Consider the following 27,284-nt stretch of genomic DNA (forward strand, 5'->3'; position numbering starts at 1 on the left):
GATCATTGCTCTCCAGGGAAGAGCAGCCAGGGCCCAGCACTCCCTGGCTGTAGGCTCAAGCTTCTGGGCGTGAATGCCCTCAGCCGCAGCTCCCACAGAGATGTCAGCCCTCAAATTCCTTCCCCCTGAAGCTGCACAAGGTCTTCTGTGGGCACCTGCCCTAATCCTCCTCCCGTAGGCCCTTGGCATCACACCCCCCATTCCAGCCCCAATGGGGAATGAGGGGAGGACCCTGGAGCAGGAAGTGATTCTCCACTTGGTGATGCTGACCGGGCTGAAGCTCCCTGCTTACAATCCAGCATCTGTTCACCTAGGCCAAGTTTTGGTGATGGCCTCAGCCCTCCCATCTGCATTTGTTGCTATGCCCCTTGAGCCCTGGCTCCCTCAAAGTGCCCCCCCAGCAGCAGTTCAGGCTCATCCCCTGTGGCGGCCAGACAGCTTGGAAAAATGCGGCTCTGCGTAAGGCAGTGTTATTCTGTGCAGCAGCCCCAGCTTCAAACCCTGGCAGAGGATGGGAGCCTGCTGCTGCGCCCACGTGCTGTTAATGGGGCATTGATGCCAAGGTGAAGGCAAGCTATTCCCAGAGCAAGAGCACTGTGCCCAGCTCCTGGCTGGAAGTTGGTCATGCAGGGGCCCAGCACCACCCTGGACAATTAACAACCAGCAGCTCTGCTGAGTGCTTCAGCCCCAAGGATGCTGCTTTTCAATGACGAGGCAGGTGTCTGCATGGAGGAAGGTTTCCTTAAGCTTGGCTCAGAGGCTCATGGCTGCTTCTCACAGCAACCACACAGCAAGAGCTAGGGCTGGTTAGTAGCTGCTGTGAGAAGACCCCATAAGCCAGACACCTTCCCATGGCTTGGCTCTCAAACCGTTCAGTAGCAGCAAGGTTCCCAAGAGCAGACTGAGCCCAGGGCTGGAAGTCGTAGATGTTACTTGCAAAACTCTCCTTTGGCTTTTGCTGGTGCCTGCAGCAGGCCTCCAAGCTCCCCCCCCTCCAGCCTTCCTCTCCTTTCTGTCCCCTGTGCTGTCCCCCCTCCCCCAGCACAGATGCCCTTCAGTCCTGATTCTTGCCCTTTAATCAGAACTTAACAGTTCTTAGGATTCCTCTAGCACTGAGCTCACCCTTCCGCATGTCTCTCACCCTGCAGACAGACGGCAGGCACCCTGTTAAGCAAAGCATCCATTAGACCAGGGCGACATCCACTGCTCAAAACAGCAATAGCAGTCAGGGCCCTCTCCCTCCCTCCCTCCTCCCGGAAAGCCATCACTCTAACAGTGCTGGGGGGTAGCACACAATCCCCTCTTGGCAAGTTACCACCTTGAGACAGTGAAAGGTGAAGGAGCCCCCACCCGCCCCCAGCTCAGCCAGACCAGTGCTACAGCTCTGAACACACATGTGCATTGTTGCCTCTCTAAACCACTGCCTGGCCAAAGTCCTTGGGGGCAAGCAGAGGGTGCTGGTTTCCAGAGCAAGTCCGAGAGCCAATTTAGCAGACAGCACTGCATGTTAGTTTACAAACCCAGCTCTGCCCCTGCACGTTTGGCCTCTGTGAGTGTGCAGCTCCCTCTGGAGCACCCTTCCACTGTTCCGTCTTGGTAAAGATACAGTGTCCTGTGGTAGAAACCCAAGTCTCTTTCTGGCACATGTGGAGACAGTTCAGGGTTTTCAGAGCAGGCAGGAAGGTCTTGACCCACAAGGCTTGTTTTACAGAGAGCCCCTCTATGCAGCTGCAAGGATGAGCACAGCCCCTCCACCTCCAGCAGGGCAGAGCAGGCTCTCTGGGTGCAAGGCTCGGTCCCCTGCTCAGGGAACCGCTCTAATTACACTCTAGCCAGAGCAGAGGAAAACTCTTTAGTTCCTCAGAAGTTAAAACGGGGGCAACCTCCACTCCCCAGCCCCCTTCCAGCAGTTCGCTACCTGGCCTCCCAGCGCAAGCTGGTGGGTTAGGCCCAGTTCAAGCAGCCCCGGTACAGGACCATTTGAGGGCATGTTTACAGATGTAGGCAGAGGCTGCCCTGGGCAACGGTGTTCACAGTCACCTGAACCACACGAAGGATGGATACTGCTTAAGGTACAATAGTTGCACTATAAGAGTCAAGACTCACCACTGCATAGGATTGCCACATAGTGGAAGGATCCAGAGGTCTGAGGTTTTGTTGGTTGCAAAACACTTTTCTGTGCTACATGTGCAATATATTTGTTATGAATGTTATCACAACAAACTCAATTCATTAAATAAACTTTATAGGCACTGTACCTAGATGTTTTACATCCATTCCAATGACTTTTATTCCAAGTGCAATATTTCAATAGACATGTAGTGACCTAGTATGCTTTGTGTTTTAAAGAATCTGTGTGCAAACCAATGCAAAGAAGTTTAAACTGTGTAAATAAAATAGGTTGCAAACCAAAAGAAAAAAGAGTAATAGGCGTGCATTTAATTTCTGTGCGAGTGTTTCAGTATTCTGTATTGGGCTGCCTCAATATCACCCCGTTCTCTGTGGATATTAACAGAGGAGTGGCTCCTCATTCGTTGAATGCCCCTGTTAATGCTTTACAGCTTTTATTGTATTCTTTTTTTAGACTCTTGTCTGCACAAAATGCAATAAAATGATTTTATTACACCCTTCACTTGTAGTGGGAAAATTTCACTTGGTTTTGGATCCTGCAGCACATGACCAACACTTCACTAGTTTTCCATTTGGCAGCTGCATGGCTGGTAGCAGGAACTTTTGGACATTTGAAATGACCCTCACTGATATCACTAGCTTCCCTCTTCTCCCCCACCTGCTGCAATGAATGCCAGTACCACCCAACATGGGCACCTTCCCTTCAAGATGGTCAAATCCAGATAAAGGCATCTAACAGAATGAGGCATAAGGGGGCTGCAGCAGGAGAGGCTTGCATACGATGCATCCAGTCTAACATTTTTAGAGCACTAACCTGCATGCACTTACCTTCCACGGAGAAGGTGGAAAAACTTGGTTTTGTCAGTCTGAGGAGGGGGCCAATCAGAGGGTCTCACTCCTATTTAATTCTGGTCAGCCCCAAACCCGTAGTAAATAAAGCGAGAAAGGCCAGGGTTTTAATGCAACTGGGACTCAAAAAAGAGCGTTAACAACCTGCAATGACCTGAGTTCAGGCTCAACGGGAACACACTGCAGTGTGGTTAGTGCTCCACAGGCAGCATTGAAAGTGAGAAAACCTCTGGACCTCTCTTTCTGTAGGTACAGATAACATCTTCTGATACCCTATGTTCAGTCCCCCAGCAGCACACTGGTGGCCTCCACACTGCTGAGAAGTGGGCACACACCGGTGGTTTCTACAGACTGGCAATGTGAATTCAGGAGTTCACAAATAATAAATAATAACTGGAGATATACCAATCTCCTAGAATTGGAAGGGACCTTGAAAGGTCGGACCAATTCTTGCCCCAGATCCCTAAGTGGCCCCCTCAAGGATTGAACTCACAACTCTGGGTTTAGCAGGCCAATGCTCAAACCACTGAGCTATCCCTCCCCCCAAAGATGGGGAAAAGCACTCTGAAGTCTTAAGTAGGAGAATCTGAGACAAGCACATGACCTCCCCTACCCCATGCAACAGGATTACAGAGTAAGGTGCAAGAAAGGGCTTTCACACTTTCTCCTTGGCATCTGGCACTGGCCAGTGCCCAGAATAGCAATTGGTGAACAGCTCCCTGTGCGGATATTGTTATTCCATGCTGACAGTGGATCAAGCTACATTACAGAAAGGCATTTAGTGCAGAATAAGGGAGGAATAGCTAACGGTTTTCAGTCTACACTCTCACTAGCTTCCCTGTGAATTCCCCATGCAGGCAAGCCATAAGGCAGGTTACCTGAGAAAACAGACAACTTGCAACTCCTAGGAAAGGATCTATTTCAATGCAATTCTCAAGCTGGTTAGCGTCAAACACACGACATCATATTTTTCCTGCCAATTTTATTAAAAAGTAACGTCCTCTTGTTAACAGCACAGAAAGAAAAACGCTCCAGAACACAAACCATTCAGGACAGAGTCGCTGCTCCAGGAACTTTGTTTTCTAAACAGTTTCTTCCTGCCCTCCCTCAGGAAGCCCCCCGAGGCTTTAAAGGGGTGATGCATTCCCTTTGGCACTAGATATGATCTAGTCAGAGAAGCCACATGCCCTAACACCATGCATCACTGGTTAAAAACCGGCTCAGGAATCTCTGCCTGATTTTCCACAAAAGCATCCAGTGCTGCTAAAATGTTTGGAAACATAAAAACATAGGAGCCCTCTCAGCACTGCCTCCCCAACCTGTGACAGAACTCAACCTAACCAACAATAAAATGGAGTTCGCAAAGCTCCAGCGGAGTGTAGAGACCCCACCCCCCACCAGGGAGCCTGTACCCTATTCTGGAAGGGGGAGCTGCACGCAGAATAGGGTTTCTGTGGTTGGGCTGTGAAAGTTACAGTAGTCAACTGCCCCAAACCAAACGAAAACTTGTGTCACATGTAATAAACTGCTTGTAAATTTGGCTGCTGAGTCCAGGAGAATTGACAGAGCCTTTTAGTTCCCTATCCTGGCCTGAGTAGGAAGTTCCGGTGTTTGGGTTTGCCACTATACCCAGAACAAATGCTGAAAGCTGCTCACTCCTGGGTATGGCAAGCAGATCCTTGCTGGCCTCACTAAGCCAGGAAGTCTTAGTCCCTGCTGTGAGAGTTCCACACTGCACTCACTGCCCAGCTTTACCTGGGGGGTCAAGTCTTGCTCATGTTCCATTAGTTTAGCTGCTACAGCACCACCAGGGAAGTTTCCCCATATTTGGCTCATATGGTGTGTTTTTTTTAAACCACACACAAATACTGCCCACCCAACCTCTGAGGAAGGTCTAACCACTAGCCACCCAACCCAGAACCATCCTAGAGTTCACACCCCTGAGATGCTAGTAAGGGGGAGGGGAATCAGTCTCAGACAAACCCAGTTGAAGAAGCCACTTTGTTCTGATAAGCTCCTTGTGAAATTCTCTCCAGACTTGACTACAGACTGCAGGCATGGTGTAACATGCTGTCCAAACATTACTGTAGTGGCAACCACCAAGAGCGGGAAATGCAGGTGGGCTGGAATAGCAGCAACTTCCACCGAGGGCAAAATTCAACTACTCACAGAAGCTTCTGAACTCCTGTGTCACCTGAAGCAGAGTTCTCATCTCCAAAGACAGCTAACCCAAACCAAGGGGAAGAGGGGCACTAGCAACACACTCAACAGCCATCCTACTGGAGTGAGTGCTCTAGCCACTGTGAAGGCAGAAGTGGCCTAGGGAGAGCAAAGGACTCAGAGGGAGAGGACATGCATCTTCAAGGGCATTTGCCTTGGGTCTAGGACAAAAGACTCTTAAACAGCTACAAGTATGGTAATGGCAAAGGGAAGGGAAACTGGCTCTGCAGCTAGATGTTAATAGTGTCGCTGGTAGGAGCCCATGGGTTGCGGGGCTGAGGGTCCTGCTCGCCCCTGGGCCACTGTCTGGCTCACCAGATGGGAGAGCGCAGGGCCACTCTGGATTAGGGTGTCCAAGGCTTTCTGCACACTGGGGTTATCAAAGTTGATACCTGAAGAGGATACGGGCCTTTGAACAGCTATGTTGCTAGGGGTAGGCAGACGATTTTGGTGCTGACCATAGTGTACCTGGGCTGGCTGAGATGCTCCAGGTCTTGGGCCTGTGTTCCTTGTGGAGCCTGGGAGGGCAGCAAGCTGTGGACCAGGGACCTGTGTTCTCTGCTGAGCCTGGTTTAAGCTTGCAGCACTGAGCTGCACTGCCCGGGCTTGACTGCTGGCTACATTCGCATAATTTTGGTTCTGAGTGCCGCCTGAAGTGGCTGTGGAAGCTGCAGAGCTGCTGTTTGCTACAGCAGCCGCTGCTGCTGCAGCCGCAGCCCCACTGTTGAAAAGGCTGAGGATTTTTGCCTGCAGCTCCTGTTGGGGATTAGTGGAGGACACTGGAGCAGAGGTGGCAGAGGCCAGGGGTTGAGTGCTCTGATGAGTTTGAGAGCTTGGAAGGCTGGTCTGGCTGGTCATAGACGATCCTGAAGGCGCCCCAAGAGACTGTCTCGACAATGGAGCTGGAAAGAGAAAAGGGTGAATTCTCTGCAGGGCCATCTGACCAGGCATCCTAGAGGAGCTCTGAGGGGTACAGTTATTAAGCCACATAAGTCAATTACTGCCTTTTCCTCTAAACAGGTGGGACTGAACTACTCTGGGTGAGTGGGATGGAAGCAGAACACAGGTCATGTCACTTACAGAACCAGCTCCACTCACCACAAGTCTATTCAGTTGGTGTATCCCTACAATCTCAGAGAGAGAATCTGATGCCCCAGGAAGATCCCTGAATGATCAGAACAGCCTCAATACTCTAAGGCTATGTCTACTGCTAAGGGAGAGCTGGCATGTCATACTGTCAACGCACTCCTCACGTAGGCACAGCTGTACCTTCAAAGCTGTGCTTTCCGCTACTGTCCTAAAGCCACCTCCCACAAGCAAAACAAGTTACACAGGGAACAGGGCAGTTTTGCCAGTGTAACTATGCCCACATTAGAGGTTTCTGCTGACATAGCTCAGTCCTTCAGGAATCACGCCTTCACTCCTCGCCTAACCAACAGCTGAACCAGCAAAATCTGGTAGCACAGACATGGCCTAACAGACATCTCTACCTCAAAGGCCTGTTAAGGTACCTAGCATCGGAGTGAACGTGACATAACTTACCCTGCAGAGAGTCAGTACTTCCTCTAAGTAGTCGTTCCTTCCGGTCTCTCAGGTAATTGATGACTTTATCGGTCTCTTCAGCAGTCAGGTAGCGGTTGTCTGCCAGCAGGTTCAAGAGAGTCTGGATTCCTGGAGGATGGCCCCCTCTGACACCTTCCTCTATGGGTGGTGGGCGTTCGCGTTCCTGCAGAATTGCTTCATCTGCCATCTTGGCAGCCTGTCTGGCTATTTCTTCACGCTCCTTTTCTCGGGTCTCTGTCTTGTAGCGTTCATAATTCCTTGCCACCAGCACCATGGCATCAGCTTGGGGCATGTTGCGATGTTCTGCACAAAGAGAGGCTTTAACTATTTGGACCCCACTGATAGCAGGTACAAGTAGTAGGTGCTCCTTCTGCTGACCTGGATCAGCAGATCAGAGTGAACAGGCAGGAGCAGCTCTTAGTATCCAAGCTTGGGCTTGGAACGTTTTCCAGCACCACTAACTGCAGCAGTGGTTCTCAACCAGGGGTAACACCTTTCATATTAGCCTGTTTAGATGTCTGATACATAAGATCTTCCTCCAAACTCCTCTACTGGTAGGAAGAAAGCAGCTCTTTTCCGTACATTACATACAAATACACCTAACCACAACCAGGGGATAGTCTCTGCTACTTCGCCCCTAGCTCCCCTGATTAGCCCCAGTACCTGCCTCTCTTCTGCTGCTGCTCAGAGCTTTCCCAAACAACAGCAGAATATCACTCACGTGATTCTTCTCAGCTTCCTTGCTGCTACAGGTTCTAATAGAAACAGTAGGGAAAGCCATACTTGTGAATTTCACTCTGCTGATTCCAGACAAAGCTCTGATCAGCAGCAGTACTGGAGCAATAAGCAGCACAAAAAAAAAAAAAAATTAAATCTTTTGAGCCACATGATATCATAACACAAAACCGATCACAAGCCCGACTCTTTCCTTTGGGGGCATCTTTAAGAAGATTGTGGCCATTCATTCTGTCTCACAAGAAGAAAGATGAATGCACCGAGGCAGAGATCTAAGAATTGGCACTCTCTGAATAATACTTGCAGAGAAGGACTTCAGCATCTAAAGAAAAGCTGGCCAGAGCTTCACACCAGAAATACTGGGATTTGCAGACAGAGCACAGAGCCAAACTGCTCTTTCCCTCACAGTGGGAAATCTGGGTTAACTTCAACATTGTTTCTTACAGACATTGGGTCATTAATAGCTATTTACGTCACAGCAAGGAAGTGTTTTGTCTTGTGTGGTTTTCTGCTTGAGAGAAGAATCTCTGAGGCAGCATTGGAAGTGTTTCTAGCACTTCAGAGTGATCTGAACCAGCAGACCACTGTGGCCTCTGTACCTTGTGGTGTGCCAAACATGATATTAACGGTGCAGGAGCGGTGAACTTGGTGCTGCTGGGTGATGACAATGGCAAAAGGAGACCCTCCTCTGCCCACGTCCTCCAGGGCTTGAGTCAGTGACATTTCTGTGTTGAGGAAGATCAGATCCACCACCATGCCCAGATCCCGCACCTTCCGCCCCACTGACTCAGCATACTCCCTACACAAAGCAAAGGCAGTGCACGTTATAATATGCCAGCAATGTACAGAAACCCTCATGCGTTCACTTCCATCACCTCCAGGCTCATTTTTTGCATCAGTTTAACTCTGTTCAAAACTGAATTTAAGTTAAACTGATGATGCAACTTCTATATGTGCACAAGCCCTAGAGAGCACAGGGCCCAGCATCCTCCAGAAGACCAGATACCGCATCCAGCTACACTGTCTTTGGATAACAGGAACTGGAAGCCTGTTGACGTCTGCATGCACCAAAAACCATATTAAGCGTAACCAAAAATAGGGAGTATGGGTCAATTACTAGTCGGAGAGGAATTGGAATCTGCCTGCCTGGAAGGCTGGTTTTGTAAATCTTCCCTTAGTCACTTCTTCTGAGTTAAAAGTATGACTACACAACTAAGTTAGCATGAACCATTGATCAACAAGCTAAAGAAAAGAACACAAATGCTTCAGAACTCAAGATTTAAAATCCCATCTCAGCCCTTCAGATTCATATATCTTAAGGCCAGGAGGGACCATTAGAACATCTTAGTCTGACATCCTGTATATCACAGGCTAGAGAATTTCACTCAATTCCCCCTGTTCTGAGCCCAAGAACTTGTATACAACTAAAGCATCTTCCAGGAAGGCATCCAGTCTTGAAAACAGCAAGAGATGGAGAATCCACCATTTCCCTTGGGAGTTTGTTCCACAGTTAATCACCTCATTAACAATTTGCACCTTATTTCCAATTTGAATTAGTCTGGCTTCAGATTCCAGCCACTGGCTTTTGTTCTGCCTTTCTCTGCTGGATTAAAGAGCCCTTTAGTAGTCAGTAATCAAGATACCTCCCAAACATTTTTGATAAGCTAAACAGATTCAGCTCTTTACATCTTTCATTGTAAGGCATTTTCTCCAGCCCTCAAATCATTTCTGTAACTCTCTTCTGCTCCTTCTCTAATTTTCCAACATCTTTCTGACAATACCAGAGCTGGACACAGTAGCCAGCATCAGTCCCACCAATGCTGTACAGAGAGATACTATCCCCTCCCAGTTCACTACTTCCATTTATACAACCAAAGGCTGGCACTAGCTGAGACACACCAGGAGCTCATGCTGGGTTGTCTGTCCATTAGCACACCTAGACCCTTGTCAGAGTCGGGATGCAGTCTGTAGATATGGCCTGTATTCTTTGTTCCCGTGTGCATGCTTCACATTTGGCTGCATTAAAACACATTTTGTTTAAGTGCCCCCAACTTACCAAGTGATGCAGACTGCTCTGCATGACTGCCCTGCCATCATTACTTACCATTTTGCCAATCTTTCCATAATCTGCAGAAATTTTGTATTTGCTTTCAGATCATTAATGAAAACGTCAACTAGCATCAGGCCTACTACGGCTGCCCTTTAGACTCCCACTAGAAACAGCCCCATGTGATTATGGTTACCCACTGACAAATACTTTTTGGGATCTGTCAGCCAGTTTTAAATCCATTTAATGTGTGCCCTTGTTGCTACGGCATGGTGCTAATTTCTAATCAATAATTCAATTAATAATGAAGAGAAGAGTAAGCACAGGCCATTTCATCTAGCCCTATATCAATGAAGTACCTGGCTGTTACAGGAAGTGTGTGAGGGAAACCCAGAATAATAGATTTTCAAGGCCAAAATACACAGTTTTCCCCATCCCAACAAAAATAGAATATCTGCTGTCAAGAGAATTAAAGAAACTGATTGTAACACTCTTAAATGCTCAAAAGCTACTCTCCCGAATAGCTGCTACAATGGAAATTGCCCTGAAAATCCAGGGTAATTTTTATTCCAAGCAAATAGCGTCCCTCTATTCAGAGGATCACAACTGGTCACGGCAACTAGCTTCTTACTTTGTCTGCTTATTAACCACTATCACAGAACAGTCCACAGGCCTCTCTGAATCAAAGCGCCTCTTGATTTCCTCAAAGTACTGCCGGTATAGCTCCTCTCTGCGTCGCTCCTCGCGTTTCAGACGCTCTGAAAGGAAACCAGCCATGGAAATGGAGGAAGTGAATAATGTCAATCGAGCCGCTCAGAGTTAAATAAATATATGGAGATATACCTCTCTCATAGAACTGGAAGGAACCTTGAAAGGTCATCAAGTCCAGCCCCCAGCCTTTGCTAGCAGGACCAAGTACTGATTTTGCCTCAGATCCTTAAGTGGCCCCCTCAAGGATTGAATTCACAACCTGGGTTCAGCAGGTCCATGCTCAAATCACTGAGCTACCCCTGCCAGCCCGCCTAACTCCCATAGCAATCCAGTTTCAGAAGTGGATCTGCTGCACTACTCATTTCAGGGCTGGATGCAACCTTCCACCATCTTCAGGTGGTAGAAGATGAAAGCCTGCCTATAACACTATACTTGTTAAAAAAAATTTGTACTGGAGGGGTGGGTTGAGGGGTGTGCGGTAGAGGGAGGAGAAGAAAACTGACCTTCTGCACTTAAAGGGGCTCTGTCAAAGTGGTCTCTGTAACGGTCATAATAAGGGTCATCTTTCCTCCGGTAATAGTCTTCCAGGCGAAGGTAACGGTCATAAGCATCATCTCTTCTGCAAAGTAAGTGATTCACAGCCTGTTGTATGTTCAGAAGTGAAAATTCCAGGCACCATCATCTCCTCCTCATGCAACCCCAACTTTCCCCAAGTAATGCATGCGAACACTATGTACCTGGCTATCCTCCAGACACAGCCAAACTACCACAATCTGTATGAGGACCAACAGGCCCCAATTTAATACCATCACCACAAGAGAGGCAGCAAATCACTAGCGCTCCAATACCTGTACACGGGGTCCCGTGGCTCCCTCACATCCCGATAGCGATCGTATACAGGATCCCGTGGGTCACGCAGGTCTCGAATGTCCCGGGGCTCTCGCAAGTCTCTAGGGTCCCTGATGTCCCGGGGCTCTCGCAGATCTCTAGGGTCCCTTATGTCCCGGGGCTCTCGCAGATCTCTAGGGTCCCGATGGTCTCTAGCATCTCTGGGATCACGCACATCTCTACCTCGAATATCTCGAGCGTCTCTGGAATCTCGGCCATTTCTACCATCCCTTGGCTCTCTTCGTGGGCTTCCCCGAATAGGGGAGCGATCACGTCTCCCATCTCTGCCATCCCCGTACGCATATGGCTCTCTGAGGAAAATACCAGGGAAATGCCATTAGACAAAAAGCACAAGCACTATCAGCCCTAGACCTCTTACCTGGGGTGGCCATAGAAACCTTTCGCTCAGCAGTTGAATCCTCCCCTCCTATTCCCCATCGAAACAAAGGCAGCGAGACAGATCCAAAGGGTTGTGTCAAGGCATTCTGAAAAGGTTTCTTATTCAAATGCCTTGCACAGCCCAGCAAGCTCCAGAAAACACCCTATCTGGACCACCACTAGAAGTGCAGGATGTTTGTGCAAGACAAAGGCAGGCAACTAAGAAACCATCACTCAAAGATGTCAGGCCTCACAGCCAGTGAGGAATTTTCAAGCAAAACATTTGTTTTTCAGACAACTGGTACGCAGAACCCCGGGTGTCTTGTCCTCCCATCCACTAGACACTGTAGTTAAATGTCAAAGGGACCATTTTAATTCACTGAATTGAAAAAGGAGAGCAGAATCCCTGAAACAATTCCATTGATATTGTCACATTTATGAAAGTGTGTGTTGTGATCATGAAGACCATATGGCTGGATTCTGTACAATGATGAGATGTTCCCTGAAAGAAATCAGTGTGACTGCATGATGCCCCATGTTAGGACAGCACTAACCGAGCCAGGTCTGTATCACCAGCAGGATCATGATTCCCAATGGTACCTGAATGTCTCCTCTCACTCAGGCTTTTAATTGTAGTACAGCAGCATGCCATCTTCAGTCAGAAGTATATAGAAAGAGAGGGGAAAGACTGCATGCTTCTTTTTTCCAAAACAGAATTTGTTTTCCAGATCGAGCATAGCCTTCAATACACTCCAAGCCATAAACATATAGCACGCCTTAGGAATGGAAGTGCTCAGCTTCAAACAGAGCAGTATGTACTTTCAGATGGCTAACATCTGCAGGACACTTACAACTGTGAGAAGAGAAACACTTGAAAGGAAGTATTTTATTGAGATTTTTAACCAACACTTCCAATTGCTAAATTCCCTTTGGCTACCTTGCCTAGTTCCTGAAGGAAGTACAGAACATGCTATTCATTACTATCATGCTTTCACAGCAAGACAAAGGCAAGTCCCTCCCATAAGTTCTACGTTGCTAACAATTTCATTTCGGAATCAGTGGGAGAGAGAGTATCAGGACTAGCCAGCTAGAGGTTCAGGCTTCAATACCAAGTTGATGGATACCTACCAAACCCAGCTGATGATTATTTTCCTATGCCCCTCTTCTCTGAGCAGTGAGAAAGTTATGTGGATTCCATGTAATAACTTTGACCATCTCTATCCAAGGGATACACAGTATTCCCTGCGGTCTTTATTTATAAGCCAGATACAGTGTGTATCCTGTAATATGAACTATTGTTTTACCCACAGGTAATATATAGTTTTTTCCAGTGATCAGAATGTATCAGCACCAGGGATGCAGTCTCAGTGATATACGAGAAGATGCACCATATTTGAACATGATCTATAGTGTAATCCTCCTCAATATCAGGGAAACAGTTTTCCCTCCTGCTTTACACTTTATACAGGCAGGATACAAAGCATATCCTCACCTATGATGTGCAGTGTAATCACACACTAGATTAGGGATACGCACAGTATTCCCCACTCATTCTGCAGTACAACTAGAGGAAATACATCCTGTATTCTCATCTGTAATCTGCAGTGAAACCAGAGCAGATACTACTGCATCCACCTGGAATTTACAGTACAGTCAGACACAGGAATACAGAGTATTCCATATCCTGCTGTAAGCCATAGGGTAGAATACAATACCACCACCCAAGACTGCAATGTAATTGCATTGTATATGGTATTAATTCCCACTCTGTTTACCTAAACAGGTATACAGGCCATATCCATCCATTATCTGGAGTGAGACATCATGAACAAGGATGCACAAAAGCAGTTTGCCCTGGGTGATGCAAACACTCACACACAGCATCAGTTGCTGCTTGCTCAGCCTGATGCTCAAGGCATCGGTCTCTGCAAATCTGCTTGCACTCCTGTGGCATCAGCCTCCGCTCACGCTGCTGTGGCGTTGCCTGATGCCCATAGCATCAGCCTCCGCAAATCTGCTGGCGCTACTGTGCCGTCGTCCGAACCCCAATGCCCAGCGGCATTGGCCTTGTGCTTGCACGTGCTCCTGCGCCATTGCCCGAACCCCAATGCCCAGTGGCATCGGCCTGTGTTTGCGTATGCTCCTGCGCCATCGCTTGAACCCCAGTGCCCAGCGGCACTGGCTTGTGCTGTAGCATCACCCGTACCCTGATGCCCAGTGACTTTGGCCTCTGCTCTCACATGCTCCTGTAGCATTGCCCAATGCCCAGAGGCAGCGGCCTGTATTTGCATGCTCCTGCAATGCTGCCCGACGCCAAGTGGCAGCGGGCTCTATAAATCCACTTGTGCTCTGCAGTATAAATGCAGCAAATTTACAGTATCTGTCTGCATTCTGTATTCCCAGACATTCAGGATTTACATGGGAAACCCCATACACTTCTTACTCCTTCTGTGAGGTCCAGGAAGGAATGTATTTGCTCAAGATCTCTAGTAACTGAAGGTAGTGTCGACCACAATCAATCACAAATAGGGACACCCCGTATCTGCCGGGAAACCCCTGTAACTGGACACAGCCATAAACAGTAGCCAACTGTGGCCCACTGTAGCTGCATGTACAGGAATATGGAATATCTACTGACACAGACAGGATACAATTTGCATTGTAGCTGTGAAACATGGATGCTTCAGAATGGTTACATGTAGTGTTCATACAGTTCTCAGTACTAACACTGACATTTCTCTCTATGTGTACACAGCTCTGTAGTACTGCCAGAGAAGATGCATACCGTGTCAGAATGTAACTGCAGTGTTCACCCACACTTCACAGTAAAACACGGACATTATTCAGGAGTCTCCTCCTGCAATGTAGTTAATTCCTGTGTCTCTTCTCAATCTGCTGCATGACTGCACAAGAAGAGTGACACACAGGGACTGTAAGTATTGGGCCTATTTATTGGGGGAGGGATGTGTGGGAAAAGTAGGCAGATGCCCAGTATCCCCAATATAACTGGACAGAGAAGGATGCTGATATGATACAAGTGCACATGCAGAAAGTGTAGTGCATCCAGGGAAGTTCTCTCCCTGTGGTGTGCATTGTCTGCATAATCATTTTCCAGGCTCATGTCAGCACTGGAAGCTTTCGACATCAGAAGATGTAAAGTGCTGGTATTCTCTGTTGCACAGCATGGCGAATGCTATATACCCATTGTATTCTCTATAGATGCCTTGTTTCCCTGACACTTAAGAGTCAGGAACGAACAGCAGTCCTTCCCCAACAAATTTCACACAACCTATGCTGCAAAATGCAGCATCCAGTTGTAGTCACAGCAGCAAACACAAGGTTTCCCTTGTGCCTCCTGAGCTGTTAGAACCAGTGAGGCCCTTCGCACATGGAAGGGATGGTCACATTCTAACTGTTCACTTGAGTGTCTCCATTCTGTTGGGGCGGTGGTGGTGAGGGAAGAAAACTAGACATTTAGCAGAGGAAGGAGGACTTGTACCCTAAAACCTAACCTTCCTAGTATAACTCACTGCTTCCAGGTACTTTACCTTCGTGATGGGCTGGACCTTGATGAAGCCTTATTCATATTTCTTCTTTCCGCTGCTTTATTAATATCTGAAAAGAATAATCAACCCATCTGTTCAATGCTATGGAACAAAAAAGAGATCATCAGCACATTTTAAATTAAAGCAATAAAGGTTCAAAGACAGCCATATGGTGCAAGGAAATCCATTCAGCCAAGAGGCATTGTCACTTTAATTATTTTTATTAAAATTTTGATAGTACAATGCAATAGGTAGGTCATGGATTACTGTGATTTCCAGCTAAAAGAAGTGGACAGTTTGTATGAAATTCTATCCCTTTATCATGTTTAGACCCATGTCCAGACTCCTTGTCCCATAAGAGACCACCACCTCTTTCTCCTGTAGTCTGTGGACCAACAGCATGCAGCTCCATGGATTCCAGGAGAAAAAGTAAAGAGTCAGACAATCCTTCATGAATGGAAAGCTGTAGGCTAGTACACTTCATCTCAAAATTCAAAGCCAGTCCTGTTCGATGGAGGATGCTGCTATCCTTCTGGAAAAGAACCCAAGGGCTCTCAAAAACCAAGTTCAATTGACTTCCAGGGGACCGTTGTGATATCAAATTGCACAATCTCCACCACTCAGGCAGAAGGATCCAAGGGACTTGAAGTAAAAACTACCCCATGAAGTGAACTTCATGCAGTCATAACACCATCAAGTCAATGTGATGCAAGTAAATGCAATAGATCAGACATTTGAAAATTGTTAATGTCTGAGTAACTGCACAGAACATGTTCCTTGAAGTGTTCTGAGTGGAACACACAAGAGAACTAGGGAGCCACAAGGCTGTAACCAATTCAAGAACACACGTTCAGCCAAAACGGCTGATAATATTAGTCTGGAGAGAAATGATGAAAACATCCATGGTAGCAGAGAGATGATGAGGTTATTATCTGAATGTGGGCAAGAATAAAACCGCTCCAGAGTAATGGTTGGTTTAGGACGTTCTGTTCTCAGTCATGAGAACCCTTGAAAAAAGAAAATCACCTAAATGCTACATGTACCATTTGTTTGAGGATTTAACAGTGTAATTAATGGTAATGATTGGTATTTAAATAATGTATAGCTTTCAATTTTCCTGCAATTGGAAAAAAAACAAACAAAAAAACAAGGCATGTAGACTTCTGTAAGCAGAAACTTGGTGGCTTTACTATCTACCTTCATTTCCCAAGCTTTTCATGATGAATTTTAGTTAAAATTAAAACTAAGATGCTAGTTTCAATCTTCATTCTTACTCTAAACAAGAAAGGATGTGTTCTCTCTTTTGACAGTGAATGAAAAGGCAAATACCATTTGTGCATTAAGTAGTGGTAACCCAAGAAACAAGTGGCATAAAAATTCACAGGATATTACTTGAGACAGGTACATTAGGTTAAGAAATGGATGGATGTTTTGTCTATTTAACGTGGCAACTTTCTACTGTATCTACCTTTAGATATGCTGGACATTTATTCTCTGAACAGATCTATTTATCAGGGAGCCAATTACAGGAGTTTCAGTGTATCTGTAAAAGTACTTTAGTGCAATGCAAAAATGGGGTTAAACTGTTTGGTTTCTTCTAAGAGGTCCCTATGTGTTCATGACATTCGACTTTAGCTCACAAAAAATATACATCTAACGTAGTCCTGTTTTCACTGCATTTTGACTTTTCGCTGCAGGACCAGATGTAACCCTTTAAGTGCAACACTATCGGCTTCCTTAGTTTAAGATTTTATAAGTCTTCATACATTTAAAGGACTCTTCTCTTCTGAAAAATGGACAGTTTTCAAGAAAACTTTATTTGGTGCCATCAGCATTTACAGATTAAATATTTAACAATTACAAAACACCTTTAGAAAAAAATTAAAATCTTTTGTTTTGGAAGATTTTCATAGATTTTAAGGCCGAAGGAACCGTCGTGATCATCTAGTCTGACCTTATGCATAACACAGGCCTTAGGATGTTCTTGACTTAATTTCTTCTTTCAAATACAGTAGCTGTGGTTGCACTACAGCATAACATGTTTTTCTAAAATGTATTTTGATTTAAAAATGTACAGTGACGAAGAGTCCACCACAACCTTTGGTAAGTTGTCACAATGGTTAATTACTCTCACTGTTAAAAATGTGCACCTTATATCTAGTCTGAATTTGTCTAGTTTCATCTTCCAGCCAATGATCTTGTTATATCTTTGTCTGCTAGACTGAAGAGCCCTCTATCAAATTTCTGTTCCCCATGTAGGTGTATTTACAGACTGTGGTGACCATCCCTTGACCTTCTCTTTAAGCTAATTAGACTGAGTTCCTTGGGCTTTACCAAAAGGCATGTTTTCCAAGCCTTTCATCATTCTCCTGGCTCTTCTCTACACCTTCATTATCTGATGTGGACACCAGAATTGTACACAGTATTCCAGTACTGGTCACACCAGTGCTGAATAGAGAGATAATATTAACTACCTAACTCCTACACAATATTTCCATCAACACTGCATTAGCCCTTTTTAGCCACAGCATCATGCTGGGAGCTCATGTTCATCTGACTATCCATTGCCACCCAAGTCTTTTACAGAGTCATTGCTTCCCAGGATAGAGACCCCCATCCTGTAAGTACAGCCTTAATTCTTTGTTCCTCTAAGACCTTACATTTGGCTGTATTGAAACACATTGTTTGCTTGTGCCCAGTTTACCAAGCAATCCAGATCACTTCATATCAGTGACCTATCCTCAATTATTCCACTCCCCACATTTTTGCAGATGACACAAACTATCAATAATGATTTTATATTTTATTCCAGATCACTGATATAAATATCAAATAGCATAGGGCCTAGAACTTATACCTGTGGGACACCACTATAAAAACACATCCACTCAACGATCATGCCCCATTTACAATTATGTTTTGAGGCCTATCAGTTACCCAGTTTTTAATTCATTTAATACGTACCATGTTGATTTTATATTGTTCTAGTTTCTCTCTAAAATTGCTGTGCAGAACCAAGTCAAACGTCTTTCAGAAGTCTATTACATAAACACTACTGCATTTATCAACCAAACTTGTAATCTAATCAAAAAATATGGAACTAGTTTGACAAGATCTATCTTCCATAAACTCATGCTGACTGGCATTAATTGGATTGCCCTCCTTTAATTTGGTATATTCAAATGTTGTATCAAGTGTTCCATTATTTTGCCTGGATCAGTCTCAGCTGACAAGTTTATAATTAGTCTGGTCATCCCTATTACCCTTTTTAAATATTGGCACAGCATTATCTTTCTTCCAGTCTTCTGGAACCTCCCTAGTTTTCCAAGACATCAAAAAAACCAACATTAAGGTCCAAAGAGCTCCTCAGCCATGCAAGTTATCCATATCCCCTGATCCAAAAGCATCCAACCTTAAGGAGGATGTTAAATAGCAGCTACTAGCCACAATGGAAAGTAGTTCTTTATTATCGTATGATATGATTACATCTGGCTTTCCCCCCTCAAATACAGCACAGAAATATTTATTGAACATTGAATTGCCTTTTTTGCATAACTGACAATTCTACCATTTCCATTTAGAAATGGGCCAATACCACTGTCAGGGTTCCTTTCATTTCTAATATACTTCAACTCCTCCTTACTGTCCTTACCTCTGCTGGCCACAGATTTCTCCTGTATTCTCTTGCTTCCTTCATCAATTTTAATTCACATATTTCTGTTTAAATTTTCTCTCCAGTTGACTTGATTAAATTGTTTTCTGCTTTGTGAAACTGATCCTTGTAAAATACCAAAATGCTTCATATTTATATTAATTTATTCCGTTTGCACATAAATATAATCAAGTCATGATCACTTTCACCTAACCAACCACACTAACTTTTAGTTATGTGATCAATTCCCTTTATCTATCAAGATGAGGTCTAACATACAATAACAAAGGATTTAAAAAATGAAGGTCAGTAAGGGCCAGTGAACACTCGAGATTTTTTGGTTTAGCACCAACTACTTGTTATGATGTGCTTTACATATGCGTATAGTGCTATTTACATACTAAAATATAAAAATAAATTTGGAGAAAAATCAAGATATCAAGAGGGAGCAGAGTAATTGCTGTACCACATACAAGACTAGAACAAAACTCAAAAAATAAACAGTGCCTAATACAAATTTAGACTAATATTCAAGGCAGGTTTCACACAATGATCTTTCCACAGATCTTTAAAAAAAGCCTTCTTTCTACCCAAATGCATGCTGGCATCAGAACGAGTAGCATGGAGCAGTTTTCCTTACCTAATCTATACCCTTTAAAAAGGCGACCCTTCTCACCGTCCAGAGCGGCCTGGACGTCTTCTAGACGTTCATACTGCACGAACCCATAGCCATGGAACATGCTGAGGGCTGGAAAAATTAATAGCAGGGCAAGACCAGTTACAACTAAGGGACAGTACTACCACATGCAGGCCATTATATAAACCCCACAGGGCTGAACAAGCAAAGGGACTTTACCCAAGAACATCTATCCAAGCTTAATAGGAACACTCAAGTAAGTTAACCAGGACCAAAACGAAGGAGAATTTTGAAAAAGGGAAAATAATGTTGCTAAGGCGATTATGAAATGCTATATAACAGCCTAACTTCTTCTGACAAGACAGTGACCAAAAAGGCACTAAAGTGACCAAGATCCAATTAAGAGAATACGAGAGCCCTAGAAAGTATAGACTTGTTTGGTATGGTACCATACTGCAAACCCAGAAGGATAAAAGAGAAACTGCCATAGCTCTAACTTGCCTTAGGCTTCAGTTGTACTAAAGGAAGTTAGTTTTCAGGGAAAATGCAGATAAAGAAAAACGTCACTAAAGGTCACTTTTTTCACTGTCACCCTTCATTATCATCAGATGTGGCATGAAAATTATATTTCTGACTATGATTTCCCAGCCATAACAAAATAAAATACTAACCCCTGATTTTGCCATATTTTGAAAATATTTCTTCCATTTCTTCACGGGTCATGTGGTCTGTGGGCAAATTGCCGACAAAAAGTCTTCTCTCTAAATCCTGTGGATTGGTGCTGTTAGTGAAGTCGCTCTGTTTGATGCTATTGCTCGTGCGTCCTCGAGCCATTTTGTTTTCCTTCCAAATGCAACACTTCGCAAAAAAGAAAAATGGCCATGCATATCATTTCACATCCACGACAATTACAATTACATTGGAATACGGTTAAAGTTAACATGTTTGCAGACTAGAGGCCAATAGGGTCTGCCTTAAGCAAACTGCATTCAAGAGAAATCCTTACACAGATGATTTGGAAGTTTGGCAGAGAACTGTATCTTACGTTGTGTTGGGTTTGATCTTCCTGTCCCACTAAAAAGGAAATTACCAGCCTAAACTCTTAATTTTAATCCATGATTGATCACTCTAAGGATATGTTTTCATCAGTTCAATTCCAAACTAAGGAATATTTAAAGAAAACAGTAATTTTATATAGGAACATCCAGTCAGTAAATCTAATTAGTGAGTAACTATCTTAAGCTTCTCCACAGGGCCCATCACTGCAGCATCTAAGCATTCAGTACATTGGTAAAAAATACTAATTAAATAGATAAACCGGAAACAGACATCTTGACAGTAGCAATGTAAAATGAGACAAATATAACAGCACTGGTATGAATGAAAAAAGATTTTCAAAAATCCACAGGGAATTAATTAAAAAAATATTTTGAACTGACAGTAATTGAATCACTTAACCAAAAATATATAAAGTAGAATGATCTAATCAGTCAAAATCTGATCTCCCATTCATACCAACATTGAGGTTCATTTCCTATGTCCCAATCTGCTTCCCCAGCAAGAAGTCATCTCCTACTGAAGCTGGGTCTAAAAATTCCCTAATGTACAAAGACTCCGCACTTATTCATCTCCACCAGTAATATCTACAGTAGAATTTTGTAAACATTCTTTACTGTAGACAAATCTAAAGATACCAGCAACATCTCCTGGGGACTGTGATACATTGGTCTAATTCTGGTTTCGGGGTTTCATGGGGGTCAGAGTGGATTAATTTAAATCACCAAGTGGAAAGTTCAATTTTAAAGAACTTTTCCATTTGTACTTGAGTTATTTTCTAAAGAAAAGTGCACTTGCATTTATTGGTATAATCATCAAAACGCTGATTTACAACTAAAAGAACCTTTACATTAGCTTCTATATACCTTCTTGCTACCTAGGTGGGTATACTATAACAATAGACATTTAAGCAACTATTAAGCTTATTATTTTCTTAATCTTAACTGTACCTTTTTAGTAAGTTAAAAATGATGATATATTGCTTATTTACTAGATAATTAACTTTTTGCACATAATTTATGTCCGGTGTATTAGAATACCTGGAATTTAATTAAACACACAAAACATCATATAAAATTTATGTTATTAAACAAAACAAGTCCTTAATACACTATAACCTATTGTGCCATATTTATAAACCCTGACTTCAAAAGTTAAGTTTTCCTTCCAATTCTCTTTTTATATAAAAAGAGTAGCTTTTAACTCCAAGTTTTTGATAGCTGCTCACAGATTCAGCATATTTATTTTTTTATTTAAATGTTTTAAGAGAGAGTATAAGTAGTTTAGGCCTAACATACTATATTATTTCAGATTTCATTTGAAACAAGTTTAATTTTTAAAAGAAAAAAATCAAACTTAAAATCCAATTTAAATTTAAAAAAAAAACAGATTTTTTTAAATTTTCAAATAAAATTGTTGAATTTTATCCAGCCTGGTGGGGGTGCTGGGTGGTGTTGGAGGCTTTGATATACAGAAGGTCAGACTACATGATCTGGTGGACCCTTCTGGCTTTAAACTCTCACTCTAAGAGATATTGAAACCATCACAGCTAACATATAGGCAGGGTTTAAAGCTTTAGGTTAAAAGAAAAAAAAATCAGCAAAACCTTAAAGCAAAAAATTCAGAATAGGCTTAAAGACACTAAACATTAGTCTCTGAAAATAGGAAGTTGGTTAAAATCCCTCTATTAAACATCTCCCACATGGAGAGTTCATCCCCAGGACTGATGAGTGGGTTTTTTTGCTGGCATGGGAGTTTATTTAGGGGGTGGGAGGGGTGAAAATTAAGAAATTACTTGGAAAAATAATTGTGAACACATCTATAAAATCCTTTTATACTTAGTTATGAGTCATAGTTTGACTAGTTCAGCAACCACAAATCTTAATTACAGTCAGTATAGTTTTCTTTTAAGACTAGCCTCTGGATAAGTAAGTTAGACTCCTTAAAAGATAAAATGGGTTTGCACTGTTTTTCCAGTGCCACATAATTGTGCCAGGAAAAAAAATGCAGCCTTCTCTGTCACAAAACCACTCCAGAATTTGTAATATCAAGGGACCTTTTCTGAAGGTCATTCACATCTATGTTCATAGTAAGTTTGAAAAGCTGGTAACAATATTTGTTTTGCTTACACATTTAAAAGTGAACTGCAAAGGAAAAATGTGCTTGTGTCAATTTTTGCTTCTTTATAATGTATAAAGAATGCCTGAAAGAGCTGTTATTTACCTTTAATATCAGAAATACCACATCAGGAAGACTAGCTGAGCGTTGACACACATCAGTTGAAGAGGTAGATGGTGTGAATATTTAATGAGTTTTTCTTGAACCTGTTTTCAGGAGTTTTAAAACAGGTGTAAAACAAGATTTTTAAATTGTTAAAGTAAAAATCCTTTTCCCCTACTCAACTGTCTGTTTCAATCTCTTGAGATGTCATAAGCCTACTAATCTCCAGGTGTCCATAGTCCTGCAGCAAAAGCAGGCTGCAAAAGATCTTGATTTCTAATATAAAAACACGCAGAAAATCTTTAGGATGAAAAAGCCTGTTCTTTCAGCATCATAAAAAAGCAAAAAAAGGACACTTTTCCTTTTTCAGGTAACCTTTGAAATCTGCATGTCCCATATGTTAAACTACTTTAAAAAGTAGGTAGTATACGGTTTGAATGAGAGACTATTTAATGTTCACAGCTGCTGTCTTCTCTTCTTAGTTGAAGACATGGGTAAGGTCAGTTTCTTAATACTGAGACCAGAGTCATGTCCCAGCTGCAGGGACACTGCTTCAGGAAAACAAATGATTTCCCCATTCAGCTTCCTTCTAATAATCCAACTAAAGGTATGGCTACATTTGGAATTTCGGAGCGCTGCCGCAGCAGCGCTTTGAAGTGTGAGTGTAGTCAGAGCAGCAGCGCTTTGAGAGAGCTCTCCCAGCGCTGCATGTAAACCACATCCCTTACGGGTGTAGCGTGCAGCGCTGCTGCCCTGATTACACTGACACTTTACAGCGCTGTATCTTGCAGCGCTCAGGGGGGTGTTTTTTCACACCCCAGTTGCAGCGCTGTAAAGTGTGAGTGTAGCCAAGGCCTAAGGGAGGCTAAGGAAGGAGACCCTCAGTGGTTAGTGGAAAGAGTCCAAGCGTTGATAGGGGGCACAAGCACAGGTCACTTGAAAAGAAAGCATAAAAAAATCAATCTGAGTGGCAATGCACTGAATCCAGTCCTCTGCTAGAGAGTGGAAACTTGTCTATGATGTACTGGCAGAAAGTAAATAGCAGAAATTTGATTCTGTCCTAGGAAAAGCAGCTCTTCCTCCAGACAGATGGCTTTGGGTCAGACAAGCCAAAGGAGAAGGAAGAGAGCAAGTAGGAAGAAAGCTGAATGGGAGAATTTCACTCTCCTAGAGCAGGGTTTCTCATACAGGGATCGCCGCTTGTGTAGGGAAAGCCCCTGGCAGGCCTGACCAGTGTGTTTACCTGCCCGTCTGCAGGTCCAGCTGATCACGGCTCCCACGGGCTACATATCACTGTTCCGAGGCAAGAAAACACACCGGCCCAGCCCGCCAGCGGCTTATCCTACACAAGCGGCAACCCCTATTTGAGAAACCCTGTCCTAGAGCACTGTACTCAGCTGTTTCTGTTCTACTGGCGGGATGAGTAAACACACCATACCTTCCTCTCCCCCCTTTTTTGCTCCTGCCTTTAGACAAAAAGCAGTAAATGTTAGAAATGGCAAATCTCTCTAATCTGTTTACAAAACTAAGGGTTCAGCATTTCACAAGCACGTTCGTACTTTTTGGCCTAGTGACAGAGAACGAAGTTGGATATGATACCATATTCTATATCACTGAAATAACATATGCAAGTTTGTAAAAGCCCAGCTACAAAAAATTACTAGATACCAACTGGCTACAGGACCATAACTTTCATGGCTACCTCTAGCTAATAGTGATGGTGACCTCAGGGCAGGCTAATACCATGGCAAGAAGTCCAGCTCATCCTTCACCATCTTTTTAACTGTCACAAATGTGGGAAAAGAGTTCTGTATTTGCTAAGGAAGTGCCACCCCTAGACCTTGCTAGGGGCTCCATGTTTTGTATGAGGCTTAAACTAGTAGGGATCTTAAATCTGAAGTTCCATCCAATTAACCACCAAGAGGGGTTGCCTATCGAAAGCCTCCTGGCTATTGCAAGGATTGGTGAGAAAGTCTGTTAGGCTATATCTACACTTGCACTTTTGTCAGTAAAACTTATGCCCTTCAGGGATGTGAAAACAGCAGACCCCTGCCTGACATAAGTTGCACCGACAGAAGTGCCGGTGTAAACAGTACTATGTTGGTGGAGACACTCTCCCGTCCGCATAGAGAGGCTACACAGGAGACCTTACAGTGGTGCAGCTACAGCAATACAGTTGTGCCACTGTAAGGTCTCTAGGGTAGACACAGCCACAGTCTATCCCTTCCTACACCCTTTTTGGTGCCCTCCTCATCTGTGAATAATGTCAGTGTCTTTGGCTGTGCTCCTGCTCATGGCTTTTCCAAGCAGCACAGTGTAAGACACAAACTTGACCCTTTCACTGCTGTCCACCGAAAAGCGTATTTGATTCATGCTGCTTTGCAAAGCTCTGAGGAGCAGAGGTAATGCATGCTAAGGACACATCTTGACGGGAAGAGTTTAATGCAACTGGAAAAACACCTAACTCAATTGTATTAAAGCGACTGAAAACCATGCCTCCAGGAAAAATTCATAATACTAATCACATTCAGTCTGCATATGGCAGTCTTTCCCCCTCCCAAGGTAAAACTAGAAACCTTTTTTAAAGTAAAAACAAATTCCACAGCAATTAATTGGACACTTTTTATTTGCTAGAAAAAGTTTCCCTATTTGCTACTAAACCTGTCCCTGTCCACGAGGGGATTCAGGAGCAAACACATTTGATTACAAGATGCAGCGTATTGATCCTGAAACGTTACCCAGATCGGTGTGTATAAAAAGCTCGACCACAACTGGCCAGTTTTACATCAGCTGGGGGAGGAGGGGAAAGTAGCAGTGCGGGAAGCCAAGAAAAATCAACACAGGTCCCCAGAGGCTGATTTTCAAATACGGGTTTTTATTCAGATATTCACATGCGCTTACAAAGGCGCCTCAGCCGCGATCCACTTCCAGGGCAGGAGCAGCCAGGGGCGGCTCCGCGTCTTCTGGCCGGGTGCAGGCCGCGCTCCCGGCCCGTCTCCGCGGGACACTCGGGGAAGTTCCGAACCGGCTCCTCGCCGAGCTCCAGCCACCGCCGCGGCTCCCCGGCGAGCCCGGACCTTCCGCCTGAGCGGGCGGGGTCCGATCCTCCGGCACCAGGCCCGGCCCGGACACGCGGCAGCCCGGCGAGCCGCCCCCAGCCCGAGCAGGCGGCCGGGCCTTCGCCAGGCCCGGGGCGCCGCCGCCCAGGCTCGGAGGGAGCGGAGGCCCCGGGGCCGCCCGGCCCCTCCCCACCCGCTGCACTTACCGCTGCTCCGGAGCCCGCTCTCCGCCTCAGGCCGCCGCTCAGCTCCGCCGCGAGGACAAAGGCGCCAACCGACCCGCCCAACCGCCACTGTGCCGCACGGCGAGGCGCTGCGCTGCCGTGCCGGAAGGGGGGCGCTGCGACAGCCCCGCGATTTACGGCAGGCCCCAGAGACAGTCACGTGCCGCTTCCGCCATGACAGCGCAGGGAATGTTGTGGGGGCAGCAATGAAATGGCCACCCGCTCAGGCTCCCAGCATGCAACGCGACAACCCCTAGCCGTCGGGGAGCCCCGGTGCATGCTGGGGGGATTTGTAGTCCCCACGCTGTGCTCTGTCCACGTGGGGCTGCTTCAGCACCCCCACTCCACCCCCCGCCTGCCCCCCCTCCCCGGCCACGCCCCCAGCACCCCCACTCCACCCCCCGCCTGCCCCTCCCTGGCCACGCCCCCAGCACCCCCACTCCACCCCCCGCCTGCCCCCGCTCCCCGGCCACGCCCCCAGCACCCCCACTCCACCCCCCGCCTGCCCCCGCTCCCCGGCCATGCCCACAGCACCCCCACTCCACCCCCCGCCTGCCCCCCCTCCCCGGCCACGCCCCCAGCACCCCCACTCCACCCCCCGCCTGCCCCCCCTCCCCAGCCACGTCCCCAGCACCCCCACTCCGCCCCCAGCCTGCCCCTCCCTGCCAAGGGCCATGCCCACAGCACCCCCACTCCACCCCCAGCCTGCCCCTCCCCTCCCCCCAGGGCCATGCCCAGAGCACCCCCACTCCACCCCCTGCCTGCCCCTCCACCTCCCCGGCCACGCCCCCAGCACCCCCACTCCACCCCCAGCCTGCCCCTCCCCCTCCCTGGCCACGCCCCCAGCACCCCCACTCCGCCCCCAGCCTGCCCCTCCCCGCCAAGGGCCATGCCCACAGCACCCCCACTCTGCCCCCAGCTTGCCCCTCCCTGCCAAGGGCCATGCCCACAGCACCCCCACTCCACCCCCAGTCTCCCCCTCCCCCCCCAGGGCCATGCCCAGAGCACCCCCACTCCACCCCCAGTCTCCCCTGCCCCTCCCCCCCAGGGCCATGCCCACAGCACCCCCACTCTGCCCCCAGCCTGCCCCTCCCCACCAAGGGCCCTGCCCACAGCACCCCCACTCCACCCCCAGCCTGCCCCTCCCCGCCAAGGGCCCTGCCCACAGCACCCCCACTCCGCCCCCAGTCTCCTCCTCCCCCCAGGACTATGCCCACAGCACCCTCACTCTGCACCCAGTCTGCCCCTTCCCGCCAAGGGCCCTGCCCACAGCACCCCCACTCTGCCCCCAGTCCCCTCGTCCCCCCCAGGGCCATGCCAACAGCACCCCCCCTCTGCCCCCAACCTGCCCCTCCCCCTCTCCCGGCCAT

At 46.0% G+C, this 27,284-nt stretch overlaps 1 protein-coding gene across 2 annotated transcripts; it reads right to left on the reverse strand.

The window, feature by feature from the left end:
- Positions 1 to 3,941: 3,941 nt before the first annotated feature.
- NCOA5 (nuclear receptor coactivator 5) lies at positions 3,942 to 26,097 on the reverse strand. 2 transcript variants are annotated; one of them, XM_050917716.1, is made up of 10 exons: positions 25,897 to 26,097; positions 20,027 to 20,213; positions 19,359 to 19,466; positions 15,070 to 15,136; positions 11,104 to 11,454; positions 10,759 to 10,874; positions 10,176 to 10,302; positions 8,097 to 8,296; positions 6,742 to 7,065; positions 3,942 to 6,101 (listed from the first exon to the last, which is right to left on the reverse strand). In XM_050917716.1, the coding sequence occupies exons 2-10, from the start codon at positions 20,187 to 20,189 to the stop codon at positions 5,437 to 5,439; spliced, it is 2,121 nt and encodes a 706-aa protein (XP_050773673.1). In that variant the 5' UTR covers positions 20,190 to 20,213; positions 25,897 to 26,097; the 3' UTR covers positions 3,942 to 5,436. The 2 variants fall into 2 exon arrangements, with proteins under 2 accessions (XP_050773673.1, XP_050773674.1); XM_050917717.1 differs by lacking the exons at positions 19,359 to 19,466; positions 20,027 to 20,213 and having other exon boundaries at positions 25,897 to 26,096.
- Positions 26,098 to 27,284: the final 1,187 nt, after the last annotated feature.

Source organism: Gopherus flavomarginatus, chromosome 11 (genome assembly GCF_025201925.1).
Source record: "Gopherus flavomarginatus isolate rGopFla2 chromosome 11, rGopFla2.mat.asm, whole genome shotgun sequence".
NCBI classification, from domain to species: Eukaryota; Metazoa; Chordata; order Testudines; family Testudinidae; genus Gopherus; species Gopherus flavomarginatus.